This window comes from Podarcis filfolensis (assembly GCF_964270895.1).
Source record: "Podarcis filfolensis genome assembly, chromosome: 3".
NCBI lineage: Eukaryota > Metazoa > Chordata > Lepidosauria > Squamata > Lacertidae > Podarcis > Podarcis filfolensis.
In genome coordinates this window covers 61,577,209-61,594,885 of record NC_139606.1, presented here as the reverse complement: position 1 = coordinate 61,594,885, position 17,677 = coordinate 61,577,209, and the positions used below count along the sequence as shown (strand labels likewise).

Genomic DNA, 17,677 nt, shown 5'->3' with positions numbered 1-17,677 from the left:
CATGCCACTAGTTACAATTTAGATCAATTAAATCATTTGAGAACTCCTCTACTTATCTGTATCCATATTATGTCTTTCCTTCATGAATGCTCTAAAAAGTGCCATAATGAGGTGTACTCTTACTTTCCGTCAAATAGGCATGTTCTGTCCATTTAAGACACTTCTGTCATCTTTCAAACTCTCCCAATCCAGTACTACTACTCTGTTTACTTCTTTGATTCAGCATCTTGTTAGGAACAAGTGCACAGCTGGACTTGCAACCGCAGTTGTGCAGGGCATGGCTTCTTCCAAGGCCCTGACTCCAGCAGAGTGAGCAGAAAGGAGGATGGTCAGCTACAGGTAGCAACAAGTGCATGTGTACATGTGAAAAACCACCAGGTGCAGAACCACACTAAAAGGGAAGCTTTTAATGTTTGATGTATTACAGTATTGTAATATTTTTTTGGAAGGCGCCCAGAGTGGCTGGGGAAGCCCAGCCAGATGGGCGGGGTATAAATAATAAGTTGTTGTTGTTGTTGTTGTTGTTGTTGTTATTATTATTATTATTATTATTATTATTATTATATAACCCCACCCATATTCCTAAACTTTCTCTGCTGGTCACGTGCGATCTCCTGCTGCAGCAAAGCTGCATCAGTTTGTCTGTTCTTGGTCCAGGGATCTGACTGGATGCTGGTGCTGCTGCTTCAGCATCCCAGCTGGGAGGAGGAAGTAGGGCTGTGATTCCTGCATGCAGGGGGTTGGACTAGATGATCATTGGATCCCTTCCAACTCTTCAATTCTATGATTCTATTTGTGCAGGAAACCTACATTCCCAGTGCAACATTATGGTCGCATAGCCACGATTCAAACAAAGATGTGAGTCAATGTTTGAGTATGGACCTACATTTGCTGTCCAATTCTGTCATCTCCTCAGCCCTGTCCTCTACCTCTGCTGTCCCCTCCGAGCTTGATGAAATGACAATAGAGAGCTCAACAGGTCTCGTAGACTGATGTCCCCCAATTGTCCAGCTCCACTCCTCTTTAGCCCCCAAAGAGGGAACATCTCCAGCTGCTTCTGGAGATGGAGAGGTTCGAGCTCCACCCTCAGGCAATGGGTACCATTCTGGTGGCACTGTGTGATATGAAAATACAGTAATCACAACAATAATGTGGGTGCTTGCCTCTGAAGTTCCTTCTCTCCCTCGCTCTGCATAGACAGTTGCCATGCAATGCACTGATCAGTTGGGCAAGCAAGCCAAAGTGCCCTTCTCTGCACAGAATTGAAATGTTCCCAATTCTGCAGAAAAGTATAACTGGGAAGATACAGTTACAGATAGGTAGCCGTGTTGGTCTGCCATAGTCAAAACAAAAAAATTTTTTCTTCCAGTAGCACCTTAAAGACCAACTAAGTTAGTTCTTGGTATGAGCTTTCGTGTGCATGCACACTTCTTCAGATACACTGAAACAGAAGTTGCCAGATCCTTCTATATAGTGAGAAGTCGTCAACAGGCTCATCACAGCTATCTGCCAACCACCCATTCCCACCACCCTTCTGAGTAATACCCCTCCCCACCTTCTCACTATATAGAAGGATCTGGCAACTTCTGTTTCAGTGTATCTGAAGAAGTGTGCATGCACACGAAAGCTCATACCAAGAACTAACTTAGTTGGTCTTTAAGGTGCTACTGGAAGAAAAAAATTTTTTGTTTTGGGAAGATATATTTCCTGTTCCACCACCTCTACACAGGTCAACCAGGGTGCTGATGAGGACCCAGAGGAAAATTCCCACAAGAGACAACAGGAATCCATCTGATTTCACACCCTCCTGGGGCCAACCATTTTACTAAATTCAGCACCCCTGCAGAGAGCAGAGGCCACCACTAGCTTAATCCTATCTAGATAGTGATCTGTCCATGACATGGGCACTATCCTGGGATGCTTCACCTGTGCATCACCTGTCCCGGAAAGAAAGCAGATTGAGATCATGAACTGCCACAAATGTTTCCCACCTAGCCCCAAGCATAGACCCTGATCACAACAGCACATTCCCATTCCTCAAACACACACACAATTCTGGATCTCCAGCTAATCTTATCCAAGCAGAGACAAAGGGCTGCTTAACCCAATCTTCCTCAGTATGAACAGCAGCAGAAGTTCTGCAAGAGTTCTGTACGCCACAAAAGTACCCCTGCTCCTATACAACCCCATTGTTCATTCCTGTACCAGCCAGCAACCTAGCAAATGGAAATGAGCAACTGACACACCCAAGCCATATCTAATTTTATGCCAAATTAGTCAGTGAGAGAGATGCTGCTGGCCCTCCAGCTATTGCTAACGGCACAATCCCATGCACATCTCTACTCAGAAGCAAGTTCTCCTGAGTTCACTGGAGCTTTTTTCCCATAAGAAAGTGTGTGGCTGCGCTGATTACCATACTCTGTGGGAACACAGGATCTGAGGGGGAGGAGTTACAGCTGAGAGGGAGCCCAGTGCAGGGAGGATTTGGCAACCAGCAGCAGTCAAACTTAGCTCAGTACAGATCCTGGGAGCTTGCAAACAGGGGCCTCCAGCTATTGGTAGAATATGGCTAACGGCACAATCCCATGCACATGTCTACTCAGAAGCAAGTTCTCCTGAGTTCACTGGAGCTTGTTTCCAGTAAGGAGGTGTGTGTGGCTGATTACTCTGTGGGAACACAGGATCTGAGGGGGAGGAGTTACATCTGAGAGGTGAGTAAGCAACCAGCAGCAGTCAAACTTAGCTCAGTGAAGATCCTGGGAGCTTGCAAACAGGTGGGTTTAGGCCTTCCCCTTAATCTCCCCTGCTAGAGTTCTGTCTCTTGGTGAGCATAAGACTAGAGGCATGGAAGGTGACGGAGCTGCTACAGTGACCTGTAACAGCTGCGCCATGTTTGTCATTCTGCCAGAAAACAAGCAACAGTACACTTTGTAGCAAGTGCAAGCTGGCTGTCTTGCTGCAAGAGAAGGTGCAGTAACTTGAGGCCTGCCTAGCCACACCTCAAGCAGCAGGACAGCATGCAGAGTTACTTGATAGAGCTGAGTTGACTGAGACTGAGCACCAAGATAAAAGCGGTGGCCCCAGCATGGAGAAAGATTGCCCATTGCAAGAGCCTAACCCCTGAAGGAATGTAGGGTGGTTACTAATACATTTAGACCAGAGCAGACAATACATATATATTGCCCAGTCCTATTTTCTGGTTTAAAAATGCCTGAGTTGGGTACGGAGTTGAGTCTGGCCCACTGCTTTCCCTTTGCGCAAATCACTGCCAACTATAGCAACCCCACTCACAATTTCACATGTTAAAGGAAATGTCTGTTTAGTTTGTCCTGAGCATATATGGTCTAACTTGTCCATTTCCAAAGTTAGCCTTCACAATGCACTTGAGTCATTGGAGGCCACTAGAAGAGACCCCCCCAAACAGCTCAGTGATCCAGCAGGAATCTAATGAATAAACTATCCTGGAGCCTTGCAAATCAATACAAAACCCTGTACACATGCACATATTGTGCAGACACAAACTGTTCAGCTGCAACCCATTGCAGGTTACCAGTAGTCATTCACACAGAAAGTTAGACATATCTGGGGTGGGTGTAACATGTGTTGCCATCTTACTATGCGACTCACCTGCTTGGAAGCAACTTCTTTGCAGGAATTTCACCATCTGTAAAGCAGGTATTGACAAGTGGTGTGGGCATGGGGAGAGCAAGAAAAGAAAGGGGGCTGGGTTTTGTCTGTCTTGTCTTGTTTTGTTTGTTTACCAGGGATTCCTAGAACCTGGGCCCTGAAAACCATCAGGTCACACAGGAAAGAGTACATCTAAGAAAACGCGGGCAGCAGGTACTCTGCCAGCTCCTAACAGCCGCCTCAGGCATCGCCCCACAGACAGACGATTAAGGGTTAGGGCGGAGGAAAGTGGCTCCCTCGTCAAAGGAGGCGCTCGGTCCCGCGACTCTTCCTCCAAAACGTCCCGTCTGCTCCACCTTCTCCGTGGAGGAGGGAACCACCCCGTCGTCGTGTGAGAGAAAACCGCTCAGCTCCTGCGACCTGCTGCGGTCCCTCAGGCCGGCCTGCGGCTCTACTCGCGCCTCTTTCTGCCCGGTTTTGCGCGGCACGCGGCCCCCTTCGCCAGGCGGCCATGTGACCACGCACACAGGCGCACACGCCGCCCGCTCTCGATGTGCGGCGCCGAAGCCCTTCCATGGTTCTCGGCTCTGGGGCTGCTGCTGCTGCGCCTGGCCGTCGTTCCCGCCCCTGCTGAGCCGGTGGCGTCAGGTGAGTCCCGGCAGAAGGGAAGGCGCATCGCGCTTTGCGCTTCCTCGCCTGTTTCTGCCATTCTGCTCGCGCTCTTTCAAGGCTCCGTCTGCAATCTCGGCGAAGGTTGCGAGGTCAGCTGGCAGAATAATAACCATGGCGAGGAAAGTGTCGCTTTCTTCTTCTTCTTCTTCTTCTTCTTCTTCTTAAGAATCCTGTCCTGTGGGCTCTTTGTGGTCCGATGTTCTGGACTGAGCTATGTGCTGTTGCCTGGGGGTAGTTTGATTCTGGCCTCGCTTCTGGAAGCTGCTTAAATGCCGCTGTTCCACTTTGGAGCGGATAAACAAGAGTGCTTCTGCGCACATGCGGAGTATCTTCGTCACCGCACGGATTACAAGTGCTGTGCAAGCCCTCAAAGCACAGGAGAGTCCTGACGGGACAGAGAGCTCTGAGAGGAATATCTTCTCTTCCGCTCCCTGCCCCCTTCTATTCCTCAAGGTTTCCTACATTCATGGGAGCCAACTCTTAGAGACCGAGATCCCTTCTGCCCCACAGTAAAATATTTGAGGGAGCGCCCCCCCAGTTGATGGGCATTGCCATTCAAATGGTACGTGTGCACTGCATCTTGTAGTTGATTATGTGGGGTGGGGCTTACCTGTCTCTCCCACCCCCCAGAATTTTATTCAAGTTGGCACCCTTGCCCAGATTGCTTGATATACAAAAACAAGTACTGCCTGTTCTTTTAAAGTTAACAGGTTATTTTTATGCATGCCTACTTAGAAGTAAGTCCCACTGAATTAACTAGATCTTAAGTGTCAGGGGTCCCTTTACTTTTACCCTTTTAAGTGTAAGTCTATGGGTTTGCAACTGGAATAGGTTTAAGTCCCAAGTATGAATGCCAAAGGCACAAATGCAGTAAAGTTTCTGTAGTTATTTGGAGTTGTAAAAACTATTGTTTTTAGTGTGTGTGTGTGTGTGTGTGTGTGTGTGTTGAATCCTCTCTCCTTACTGAATACTCTTTGGCACTCCCGCTGTCCTCTCTTGAAACCTCTCTTAAAATCTGTAAGAAATGCATCTGGCACCTTAATAGAAAATGCTGGGAAATATGGTTCCTGCGTTACTACACAGCACAGTGTGTCTCAGTGAGATGGAAATTATACATCTTCTTTGCTGCTTTGGCTGCTAAGAGTCTAAATATTCATATTTTGCTATTCATATTGCAGTACAATGCATGCCTATTTTGTCGAAAGTCAGATTTTGAGGAAGCAGGGTCCGTGGTCTGGTCAGGTTTCTGTTTTACACAGAAAAGTAGGAGAGTGAGAGTGAGAGCTTTTCCATCCCTGAGCAAGAGATAGCATCACTTTTGCAGCAAGAAATCATATGTAGAGGTGGTGATGTCCTTTTAATTTGAGTACAAATAGTAGCAACTGGCGTGTTGAGGCAGCTCATATGAATGAATTTACTTTATTACGGTCACAGACCAGCATAAGCGGCAGCTCATATAATCCACACTTTTTTTGTTCAGTAGATGCGAAGGATACTGAGGACACAAATGCCATCTATACCAAAAGAGGGGAAAGTCTGATCTCCACTAAAGGAGCAGGTTACCTGGCCTTTGTTAAATGGACGCGGGTGGTGCTTTGGTCTAAACCACTGAGCTTCTTGGGCTTGCTGATCGGAAGGTTGGTGGTTGAATCTGTGCGACGGAGTGAGCTCCCATTGCTCTGTCCCAGTTTGAAAGCATGCCAGTGCAAGTAGATAAATAAGTACCACTGCGGCCGGAAGGTAAATGGCGTTTCCGTGCATTCTGGTTTCCATCATGGTGTCCCATTGTGCCAGAAGTGGTTTAGTCATGCTGGCCACATGACACGGAAAGCTGTCTGTGGACAAACGCCAGCTCCCTTAGCCTGAAAGCGAGATGAACACTGCAACCCCATAGTTGCCTTTGACTGGACTTAACTGTCTAGGGGTCCTTCACCTTTTACCTTACGTTTGTGAAGAGAGACCATCATTGCATATGAAGTGTGGGTGCTATGCTTCTTTCCTGAGCAAAGTGATAGCAAGAGTCATTACATCACAATGCCAGGGACACATAGATTAGTTTACATGCTACAACTAACACCAGTCTAACATGGTCATAAAACTGAGGCAGTTTTGGTTGCAATCAGAATCCTGAATTGCCATCAGCCAGAATCCTTGGCAGCTGCCTCTGCAGACAGGGAAAACCGGCCAACATTTAAAACTTGTTGGCCTGTCCATCCAGATGATCAGCTTTTCAAAATGCACATTGACAAATGGTGGCATCCTTATTGTCCACACATGTTAACTTGTTTGTTTTTCCCAACAGCATTGCGTTGTACTTTGCCCAGCCCTAGGAATGTTCATTTTGTCTCCAGAAACCTGAAGAATGTCTTACACTGGTTGCCGCCAGAAGGGATTCCTGAGGACAAATTAATTTATAGTGTGAAGTATTTAGTGTATGTTTTGCTGTTGATTTTTCTGTACTACCAATACTAGTTTGTGGGTTTGTTTTTTTAATGGTGCTTTAAATGTGCAACATGCTTCATCGTGCTTTCTTTTGCAGCAGTAACCTCAAGGTTGAAGTTGAAGCTGGCATAGCTTCATTCAGTAGACCGGCTCCTTTAAAATATAAACAGATCTTGGATTCTGGCAAGACAGTGATCAGCAGGAGTCCCTAGCATCTCTGTCTGTCTCCCCCACATGCCCTCTCCTTGCTAGCACCTAAAAGGGAAAAACCACGAGTGGTTCTTGATATTACATGAATTATTGAACGTAAGCATAGCAGTAAGAGGCATTGGATACATTGCACATTTTCAGTATGATACTAATCCAAAATTAATCACTGGATATTGTAGGGAAACACCCAAGCAACTTTGGTCTGATATGTATGAGCAATTGAATCATAGATTCATAGAGGTGGAAGGGACAACAAGGGTCATCCAGTCCAACCCCCTGCAATGCAGGAATCTTTCACCCAACATGGTGTTCAAACACACGACCCTGAGATTAAGAGCCTCGTGCTCTACCAGCTGAGCTGCCTTACTTTGATTGTTAAACATTTTAACTTGCATTGATTAAATTACATATATTTTGTTTCAATTCTTGCAAGCCACTGCAACGGCACTGCTTGAAAGTGCCTTATAAATTGAATGAATAGTTCATACTGTCATAATCACTTCAGCACATAGTTAAACTACAGAATTCACTCCCACAAGAAGTAGCGATGGCCACGAACTCAGGTGGATGTTTTTAAAGATTAGACAAATTGCTAGAGGATAAGGCTACCAATTGTTAGTAGCCATGATCATAGAATGAGTACTGACCTTTTCTCTTTCTATTGACTATTTAAAATTCAGATATGGCACAGCTAGATGGATTAAGGATGCAGAATGCAGAAATATCAGTCAGACCTGGTGTGACCTCTCACATGGAACAAGTGACCATAAGGAGCTATATCATGCCAGAGTAAAAGCCTTTCTGAATGGAAGTTGTTCCAGCTGGACAGAATCTCCTCGGTTTAATCCATTAACAGACAGTAAGGAGACGCCTAAGGAATGCTGTGTGTTCATAATAGTATTGAAAGTTTCCAGAGGGCAGATTACCAGTCAGAACTCATGTTGTGCAACAGACTCCACTAAAATGCTTGCGATAAAATTTGATGTGATGGTTGCTTAAGCAGGCACTAGTTTAAACATGGCTTGAAAACTGCATTTATTATTCTTTCTATATAGCAAAGTGATAAGGGCTTTGATCACAGAGATCCTGTGTCAACACTGGATTTGAATCACAGCTTTGTCATTTGCATAAACAGCCTGCTTGCCCAACTTCTTTGAGGTTCACACTGGACTTAGCATTAATTGCATAAAAGCAGGGGCAAACTAGGCTCAAAGACCCAATTTGGCACCCTCCTCACATGCATTTGCGTACACACACACACACAGAGGCTGGGAGCCTCAGTGGTGCCCCTCTGGAGACTTCACCTGGGGCAACCTGTCCCCAGCTATGGCACTGCATGAAAGCAACTAGCACACACATTTTTGCTATGTGAGTGGTGTAAAGTCTGGGGGGGTGGGAGTTCAACTCTTTCTCTTCCATTACACTCCCAACAAAAATCACTTCGCCAAAGCTGTTATTTGCATTTCAGGGGAGCTGTCTTGCTCATGCTTTTTAACTTATATTGAAGTTGGACTGATTGGCTGCTTTTAATATTATTGGGTGGAATGTGTTCCTAAAGCACGATTTGTATTGTGACTGTATTTTGGATTTTTCATGTTTGTAAACTAGCTTAAGGCTTTTGCCTTTAAAGGCAGCCTAAAAGTATTTTGTTTTTATTTATTTATTTTAAAAAGTTCAAGGGAGTTAATAAGAGTTTGTAATTCACCACAGCTCACCCTGCTATTATGGAAAGTGTGATAGCCTGTTGGGCTGTTGATTCTGGGTGCCATGAAAGGGCAATAAATTAAACAATTTATCGTAAGGTTGAAGGGGAGAGAGGTGCTTATGGAGTTTTGTGCCTCAGTTGCTAAAATAACTTCTCCAGCTTTTGAGTGTTACAAATCAAGGCTTGGGCAGGGATGGTGGAGCAGGGAGGGGCCCCATTCGCTGCCCTGCAACCACACATCAAAACAAAAGACTGATGAGGGAATATTATCACAGTTGGCTATAGTTGTTTTCTTGTCACTATGCACACTCTAATATATACTTGCTTTTCTTTTCCAGCTAAAATTGATCCACCCGCATTTGCCTTGTCTTCTGCTGAAAAATCTATTTCAGTCATTGTGGCTGCACCTAAGACATGGAGCAGAAACTCCAGAAATGAGCCTAATTATCTGCATGAAATATATCCCATCCTACAATATAACGTATCTGTATTCAACACTAAAAAAAAGACACAGGTAAAACTTGATTAGAAAGGGGTATTAAGCAATTTAAATCGGTTCTGGGTTAATTGGAGATGGTCATGTTATTAGGATGTTGAGAAGGGGCAGTTGTCTGCTTTGCAAATATGTATGTGGATGGATGATGAAGACGAAGGATAGTTCTTGGGAGCGCAGCATAATTGGGAGTGTGAGCAATGAGGGTGAAAATAACATGGTGCTTAGTCATGTAAATGACTTCCCCCTGATAATAATGACAGAAAACCACTACACGCGCAAGACAGTTGTGGGAGGTTGCAAATCTGGAGCAGAAGATTATATGTGGGGAAGGGATATTTAACACTTTCCCTGTGGGACGGTGTCTTGCCCTCCACCTTTAAAACTTTCCCCTCACCCAAACTACTTTTTGTCCCAACAAGAGGAAGAGCCAGGAACTAGCTGTGGCAAAGAAAGAAATGCCAACCTGGGAACCCAGGGCTTGGTGCCATGTCCAAGCAGGTGTCTGTGATCTCATCTCAATTACCTGAACTATGTGATGACTGTGGTGGCTGGGAAGAAAGTGAAGATGTGGGGTGAAAGAAAGCCAGCAGTAGAGACCAAAATTGAAAGCTAAGAAAGGAGAGAGATCCTGTTCTTTGGCTGTCATCTCTATCCTGATGGCACTGTGTTTTTTAGCTAGCTCACTTAATCACAAAATATAGGCCTGCTTTCTCCTTATATGCATAGCTGTCAAGTGTCCCTTATTTGAAGGGACAGTCCCTTATTCCAGCGCCATGTCCCGTTGCTGTCCCTTATTGATGGATGTCCCTTAAATGTCCCTTAAATGATGTCCCTTAAATTTCAAAGGAAGCAGCTCCTCTCCCTCCCTCCCTGCCAGCCAGGGAAGAGGGAGGCTCCAACTGTGTTGCTTGGCTGTGTTGCTCACCCAATAAGAAGTCTAAGAACGACTGGGGGTGCAGCTTGCATGCCTTGTGTGTGGCTAGTTAATGCAAGCTGAGGGGTTTTTTGAATGCTGGACGCCATTTTGTTGCACGTGCTGCTGCAAACTTTGCAGTGCAAAGCCAGGCCAGGGAGCCATCTTAAGTTGAGGCTGCATAGGCCTTGTGGTGCATGTGATTCAGATTCTATTCAGTTGAACCTCTGGTTACAAAGTTGGTTGGACAGTGTTCTCGAAGCTACCAGCATGAGTTTGACCAGACTGCAGGGGGACAGAAAGACTGGAGTGCCTGGAACAGGTGAGGCTGCAGGTCCCGTATTTTGGCTGCTGGTCCCTTATTTTCAAGGCTGCTGGTCCCTTATTTTCAAATCTGTAAGTTGACAGCTATGTTATATGTAGGATTAAGGCAGGGGTCAGCAACCCTAAGGCCCATGGGCCACAAACAGCCCATGGACCCCCACCGCCTGCTTGGGGACCCCCGCCGCCCACTCAGTTGGCTCCCATGCGCCATGCTAAACTGGCACAGAGCAGAGCGGGGACTGCCTTCCGTGATGCTGGCTGGCTTCCTATTGGCTGCAAGAAGCTCCTGCAGCCAATGGGAAGCTGCGCACACGTCCTCTGTGCCAGAAGGAGCTCCGGAAATAGCGTTTGCGCATGTGTATGTGCATGTGCAGTCCAGCCCACCATGGCATCTGCGGGACCGTGAACTGGCCCAAGCCACAAAACTTTGCTGACCCCTGGATTAAGGTATAACAATCTGAACGGAGATGCACATTTTTCTCCACTCTCTGGTGGTTGGTTCATAGATGAAACCATAGGTAGAATGTTCCTGTGTTTCTGTGATTCTCCAATATATTGTTGTATAGTTAAGTTCTGAAGTGTGACAATGCCTTCTTTCCCCTAGTGGATGTTCTGTATTAAAAGCAACAGACTTGATGTGTTCCATTTAGAGTCGAATACAGTGTACTGTGTCACAGTGCAGGTATATATTACTCCACTCCTGTTCAGTGGACTCTCCAAAGATTGCATTGCTACGTTGAAAGGTAAGCAAAGAACTATAAAACACATCTCCAATACAGGATACAAATTTGTTGCTTTAATATCAAATAGTTCTAAAAATAGATAAAAGTAGTTGAGAAATCCTTTTTTGTACAAGTCATGACAAGATCCTCTTGGCTTTACAAAGGTATATAACCTTGTTTCTTAGTGAAGCTTCTTTCTAAATAACAGTCAGCTGAGGACAAACCATATCTCCAGGCAACCCTAATTGCTGGATCTGTGCCTTAACAATAGGCTAAGAGCTATTACCTTCTCCCTTGAAATTCTAATAGATCATTAAAGAGCCCATGGATCTATAGAAACACCCAGCCACTCAAATGAGGCAAAGGATCATCCAAACCTGTCCAACTGGTGAACCACAGTGAGCGATCACCTAGATTAGTGCAAAACAAGTGCTGGAACTGCAGGAGTGGGCCTGATGTGGGCAAAGGGGGGGGATCATTGCTCAGAAGCATAGATCATGCCCAGGTAGCAACTGCTGCCACCCCCATTGCAAGAATTTTCAAAGGAACAATACTGTATCATTCTCATTGAGCATTCTTTTACAAGAAAGCTATAGGACTACCACAGGCCATCAAACCACTTCAAATAGTGGCAGTGTGTGTGGGATTCTTTTTTAAGAAAAACCATCCATAGCCATTTCTATAATGTAAGACACAAAAAAGTCATGGAATATCCCTCTGCCCCACATGCACAGTGGATAAATGAGCCTGCAAAAGTATGAAGGGGAGGATATTTGACCAGTTTTTTTCCAAAACCCCAGAGAGCCATTCTAGCAAGCCTTGACAATACTGAGCTGGATGAGCCACTTGTCTGATTTGGTATAAGGCAGCTTCCTTTGTTCATATATGTTCCACGTTTATAGAGTTTTCCTTGGTTTATAAAAGTACTCTTTTCAATGTCAGAAGACCTGGAAGCACTTCTGCCATCTTTCTCTTTCTTATATGATGATAAGGGGGAAAACTGCAGGCAGTATCCTCATCCAGCCCCAACCCACCCCCAAAAAACTGCTAAGGCAGAGATCTTCCAGTGTTCTGTCCAATTACTGCAAAGGTGCCAGGAGGTTACGTAATGGCTTGCTTTGAATTGTGTCACCCTGACTAGCTTGTCCTTTAGGTTTTGCTTTTCCCACCCTGATTTACAATGACTCTCCAATGTTCTGTCACCATTGCCGCAACATTTCTGGCTATTGGCCTGCTTAGGGGAAGCATCTTTGAGCCGTGTTCATTTCCCCATCCATTCCCTCTCAACCTGTAAATTACCCGCAATAGCCTAGTGCTCCATCCTCCAAAAAATTACTGGTCTCCACTTTCCACTCTTCAGTGAAGGAAAATCAAAAGTTATATATTGCCTGCTGCACCCGTTTCAGGTTAGAGTTGCAGAAATAGGCCCGCATTTTACTGCTTGCCATTTCCAGCATTGCCGTATTAAGTGGCTGCCTTTTGGTTCCATTCGATTCTGAAGAGCATAATTTTGAATCTTTTATTAGAAACCAGCAAGTCAGCCCTTTTTAGTCCCTGTTAGCAATCTGTGTATCCCTAATAATTGGGGGAAATTAGGCAAAGAAGAATCTGCTGGCAAGGACCTCAATAACTTGCTAGGGAAGAACAGCCTAAATATAGAGTTTAAAAGAACCCAGCCCAGCTGCTCTACGAGTAAAAAGTTACAGAGTACATGTATTTTACCGCATACATACGACATTTGAAAGGGATAATATTTCCCAAATGCTGTATTATAAGTGAACAAACTGGGAGAAAGAATGGTGTGAAAGTGCTTTTATTGAAGCTACAGGCAACATTTCTTCCTTTCTGGCTGGCTTTCATAATTTTCACTGTTGTTCAAAAATTTTACAATAATTTATAATACTAAAATTGTTGAAATCTCAACCACTTGTAAAATACTGTTGAGTTGTGGCATGTGTTTTTTAATGTTTTGTATTAATAATTGATGTTGTTTTTATTATTGTCTTCTTTTTTAATGGAGCCTATTTAGACTTCCATATCCAATTACCAGTAATAAATGCTGATGACTGCTGGATATTTGGAAAAATGAACAGCATCTAATGCACATATTTCTCCACAGATTCGGCTTTCAAGGAGGCTGCGACAATCTTACTCGGATATATTTTGCCTGTCCTTCTAACAGTCCTTATTATTTTGGTGTCATGCTGTTGTGTATATAGGTACATTCATATCACAAAGCAAAAGTACCCTACAAACTTGGTAAGGGTTCTTTATTATCCCTGTAGTATGTAATGTATCACATGGTTAAGGCCCAGTCCATACACTTTAAAACTCCCCGTGTGAAAATATTTATTAATTAATATTAATCAACCAAAGGCCTGGTTGAAGAGGAACATTTTCGCCTGGGGCTCGGTTACTTGGATTGGGGTCAAGAAACTGGGGCAAAGAGTTGGAACCCACATCCCCCCATCAACTTGCCCCCAGTCCATATTTAGGGCGGGGGCTGCAACTGCTTTTTCCCAAAGCCCAAGAGGTTCCCCATGTTATTGCTACATCATATTTAGTATGAAGCCATATTAATTAGTCTGGGTTCTTTTCCGAGACATAAAAGAAAAGGCAAATGCTGGCTACCCCCGATTGGTTGTGGCTCTCAGATATAGGGCTGCTGAGAGCCTTTTTAAGTGAAGATGTCAGAGCCTAAACTAGTACTTTGTATAAGCAAGGTAAGTGCTACGCTACTGAGCTGTGGCCCTTCACCCATGACACTCTTGATGTCAGGGTCATGGGTTTGAGCCCCACATTGGGCAAAATATTCCTGCACCGTAGGGGGTAGGACTAGATGACCCTTGGTGTACCTTCCAACTCTACAATTCTATTATATTATTATTCACCCACCCACCCAATGTGTGTGTGTGTGCTGCATTTTCTTATTTCACCTAATAGGCCAATGTTTAGTAGTCTTCCACAAACTTGCTGATAAGCATCAAACAGAAAATTATTCTGAAGAATCTTTGCCTTAAGCAAGGACTAAAATATTCTCGGGCAAAAAGTACTGAGAAGCCAGCAGCAAGGCTATATTTGCACATAAAGATGCATTAAAAAAGAAATCAATGACCACAAATTATGAATGGATGAATTAATTGCTGAGAAAAATAAGAAATTAAGAAATGTAGAAGCACTGAACTGGATCTCCGCTGTCCCCAGCTATTCCAGTCCTTGGAATTTGCAACACATTCATCCAGCAAACTACCTGGCTTTAGTGTCTGCCATTTAAAATGCACTACAATCTTCTTTACTTAAACATTTTTCCAACTTGCAGCCAAGCATAGGAACCAATCCATTCAATTAAAAATCTACAAATGTAATTCCTTGCTTTTTGTCTACAAAAGAGGATAAAAGTAATGGGCCCTGACAATTGTTTTCCTTTTAATTGTTTTCCTTGTTGAACATAATTGGAAGACTACTGCCACTATTTATACATTATATTAGAAGGATGGTCCTGTGGGGAAGGGCTGCAACTTGGTGGCAGAGTATGTGCAAAGGGTCCCAAATTTGATCCCTGTTATCTCCAGGTAGCGATGGGAAAGGCTACCGTCTGAAAACCTGGAGAGCAACTACTTGTCAGTATAAACAGTACTGAGCTGATGGCACCAGTGGTCTGTTTCAGCAAAACGCAGCTTCCTAACATTCCTAGCTATTGTTTGTGCAGCAAAATAATAATAATGATATAGATCAGTTCTTTTTTGGGGGGACACAGGGGTACACATACCCCTAAACATTTTGTGAATCTAAGTTTGGCCTCATTGAGGGGCAGTATTTCAATATGAGTAGGAAAATGAGAGTAGCCCTAAACATTTTTTTTTAGAAAGAAAGCACTGATATAGTCTTGACTTGTTCCAGAAATTGGTCGAAAGGAAAGGAAAGGAAAGGCAGTGTATGCAATACTCCCCAATCTGCATAATAGTTGCGATGTGAAAGCACATAAATTTTATACATAGACCTAATCCAGCTAACATTATTCAGGACTAAATTCAAGTAAAAGCAGTGAGACTTTGAGAGCAATCCAATGCACACACCCTTATGCCATGCTGAAGGGAGGACATCATATTAGCTGGAAGCGCACTTCCACGCAGCTCTCCTGGCAGAGCCATTCACCACTGCTCTCCCCTTGCCACCCGCCAAACAGTTGCCAGCATCAGGCCCAGAAATAGAGTATTCCAAGTGCGGAGAGGCAGTGGGGCTGAACTAGGCCAGAATTCATTGATTCTGAGCTTGTCTGAATGGGAAGCATTGAGACGAGTTCAACTTGGAATGCTAATGTATAGACAAATGTAGAAGACTGCCCATGGGATAATCAGATCTCTACAACCCACATGCACATTAACACAGTGGTGTGTGTTCAGCCTTAGTAAGTAATTAACTTTAGCTGGGTTGGAGCTTTAACTTAAAAGTAGAGACTGCAATTAACGGATCTCTCAGTTTTCTTTTTTAAATTATAGCTTGCTTTTTTTCCCCTCCCCAGGTTTTGAATTATAGTGACAAATGTGAGAGAGGCAATTTGTTGCCTTCCGAAAAAACTGTGATTAACTTCATTACTACTAATATCGCTGAAGAGCAGAAGACCTCTCTGGAGGACACTCGTTTACTAGGCAGTGCCCACAGCAGAGATGGATGTTGTGATGGAAACAGTGTTGAGGGAAAAGCTTCAGAAGCACAACAGGATTCTCAAGACGCTTGCCTAAATGAGGAAGTTATGTTTGAAAATGAGCAAGATGAGAACAAGCTACCCATGATGAAGCTTGTATCTCAAAGGGCTTCAGGTGAGAAGCACGAGGATGAAGTTGTGGTCTATGAATTTGACTTGAGGGCTGAAGATACAACTCTGGTTCAAGAGAAGCTGAGCTTAAAAGCTGGTATTTGCGCACTAGAGGGACTGCTTCACAAACTGCAAAAAGTACCTCCAGATTTAATAACTGATGGAACAGAACAGGCCTACTGTCCCCAGTTTGGTGTGGGAGCTCCAGGTATCCGTTCAGGAGAGCAACCAAGAGAGACGCTTTTGAATAAGATGGGCTCTGGACATAATGGCCTCCAAGCTCCTTCACAAACTTTGGTTCCCAATAAACCAGGCCAAACTTTTTGTCCTCAATGCTGTGTGGTGGCAGATACTTGTTTGGCACATAATCAAAAAGAGTCCTTCTTCGATGAGAAAAGAGCTGCACTTGAAAAACCACAAACTTTTGCAAACGTAGTGACGAGAAGTGCAACATCAAAGCATCAAACATGGGCCACCCAGGACCAGGAGGCAGCAAAGAAAGCAAAAGTGGAAGATGAGCAGAGCATAATAATAGATTGGGACCCCCAGACTGGGATACTTAATATACCCTTGTCTAATTTAATAAGTGATGAAATACTTGAGAATGAAAAGTATGAAGATTCTCTGGAAGAGGGACTTCTGTCCAGAGTTTATGAGAGACGGTGTTCTGCTGAGCTGTTAGAGAGAGATGAAGAAAGGTATCTCCTGCACCTTAAAGAACAATGGGGACTGCATATACAAATGCAAACCTAACTTTCTTTCCCGTCGTGATTTAATTTACTACTAAGTAGAATTGTTTTAACAGTTAAGATTAATTGCTTACAGTATGAAGCTGGTGACCATCAAACCATCAATGACTATCAAAGGCCATTGGTTTTAATTATTGGTGAACTCCAACAAAGTAATCTGCTTTTATTCATTCAGTAGTCTTGCACCAATGCATGTATTTGTTGAGAACTGCATTAATTCAAACCAATATCTATATATTTTTTTAAAAAAAAACCAACACCAGTTAAACATATACAATAAGGGCATAGAGTACATGCTTGTCAATTTCAGTACTAACTTTAGATGGAGGACACTTGCTAGACTTTGAAAAGAAATTGATTGTCAGAAAACCATTCAGCTTTGAAATGATTTGTTTGCCTCAGATATGACATTGTCCTACGGTAGTGGAGTAGTAGCTAGAGTTGAACCAAGTGATAGTGTCAGTTAGATGTAAATCAGCAAATAAAAATCTTGGGGGCAGGCATTGCTTGGCAGAGAGCAACTAACAGCCCCTGGTAGATACAACATTGTAACGGATCTGTCTGTGACTACCAGACATGACTGCTATATGCCATCTCCAGGATCAAAACCTCTAAATACTAGTTTCAGTGAAACAAATGGAGAGGGTGGCTTGTCCTGTTTGTGGGCTTCCCATTGGCTGGCCCCACTGTCTCTGATCCTTTGGTCCCCACTGTCTCTGATCCTTTGGTCTGATCTAACAGGATTCTTGTAGCTTGGCTCCCAGTCTCCTCTGCTTTTTGGCTACTGCATTCGTGCAACACCACACATTGTGACTAGTGTATGCTGGGAATAGCACATATAGGAAACAAAGGGGGAAACCCCATAGGCCCTGTTATGTCTCAAGTATGTGAAAATACACCTCCAGTCTTTGGAAACAGAAGTCTATTAAGCCTTTATATGAAATGGGAGGTTAGCTGTGATCAGTTAATAGAAAAAGCAGAGAACTTCAGCAAATGAAAAT

General features: G+C 44.0%; 1 protein-coding gene across 3 annotated transcripts; it reads left to right on the top strand.

The window, feature by feature from the left end:
* The first annotated feature begins 2,519 nt into the window (after positions 1-2,519).
* On the top strand, positions 2,520-16,913 carry LOC310759957 (interleukin-20 receptor subunit alpha-like). 3 transcript variants are annotated; one of them, XM_083607773.1, is made up of 8 exons: positions 4,164-4,275; positions 5,783-5,857; positions 6,602-6,731; positions 7,632-7,810; positions 8,995-9,170; positions 10,994-11,132; positions 13,231-13,370; positions 15,634-16,913. In XM_083607773.1, exons 1-8 carry the CDS (start codon positions 4,179-4,181, stop codon positions 16,678-16,680), a joined length of 1,983 nt encoding a protein of 660 aa, XP_083463899.1. In that variant the 5' UTR covers positions 4,164-4,178; the 3' UTR covers positions 16,681-16,913. The 3 variants fall into 3 exon arrangements, with proteins under 3 accessions (XP_083463900.1, XP_083463899.1, XP_083463898.1); XM_083607772.1 differs by having other exon boundaries at positions 5,780-5,857; XM_083607774.1 differs by lacking the exon at positions 5,783-5,857 and having other exon boundaries at positions 2,520-4,275.
* Positions 16,914-17,677: the final 764 nt, after the last annotated feature.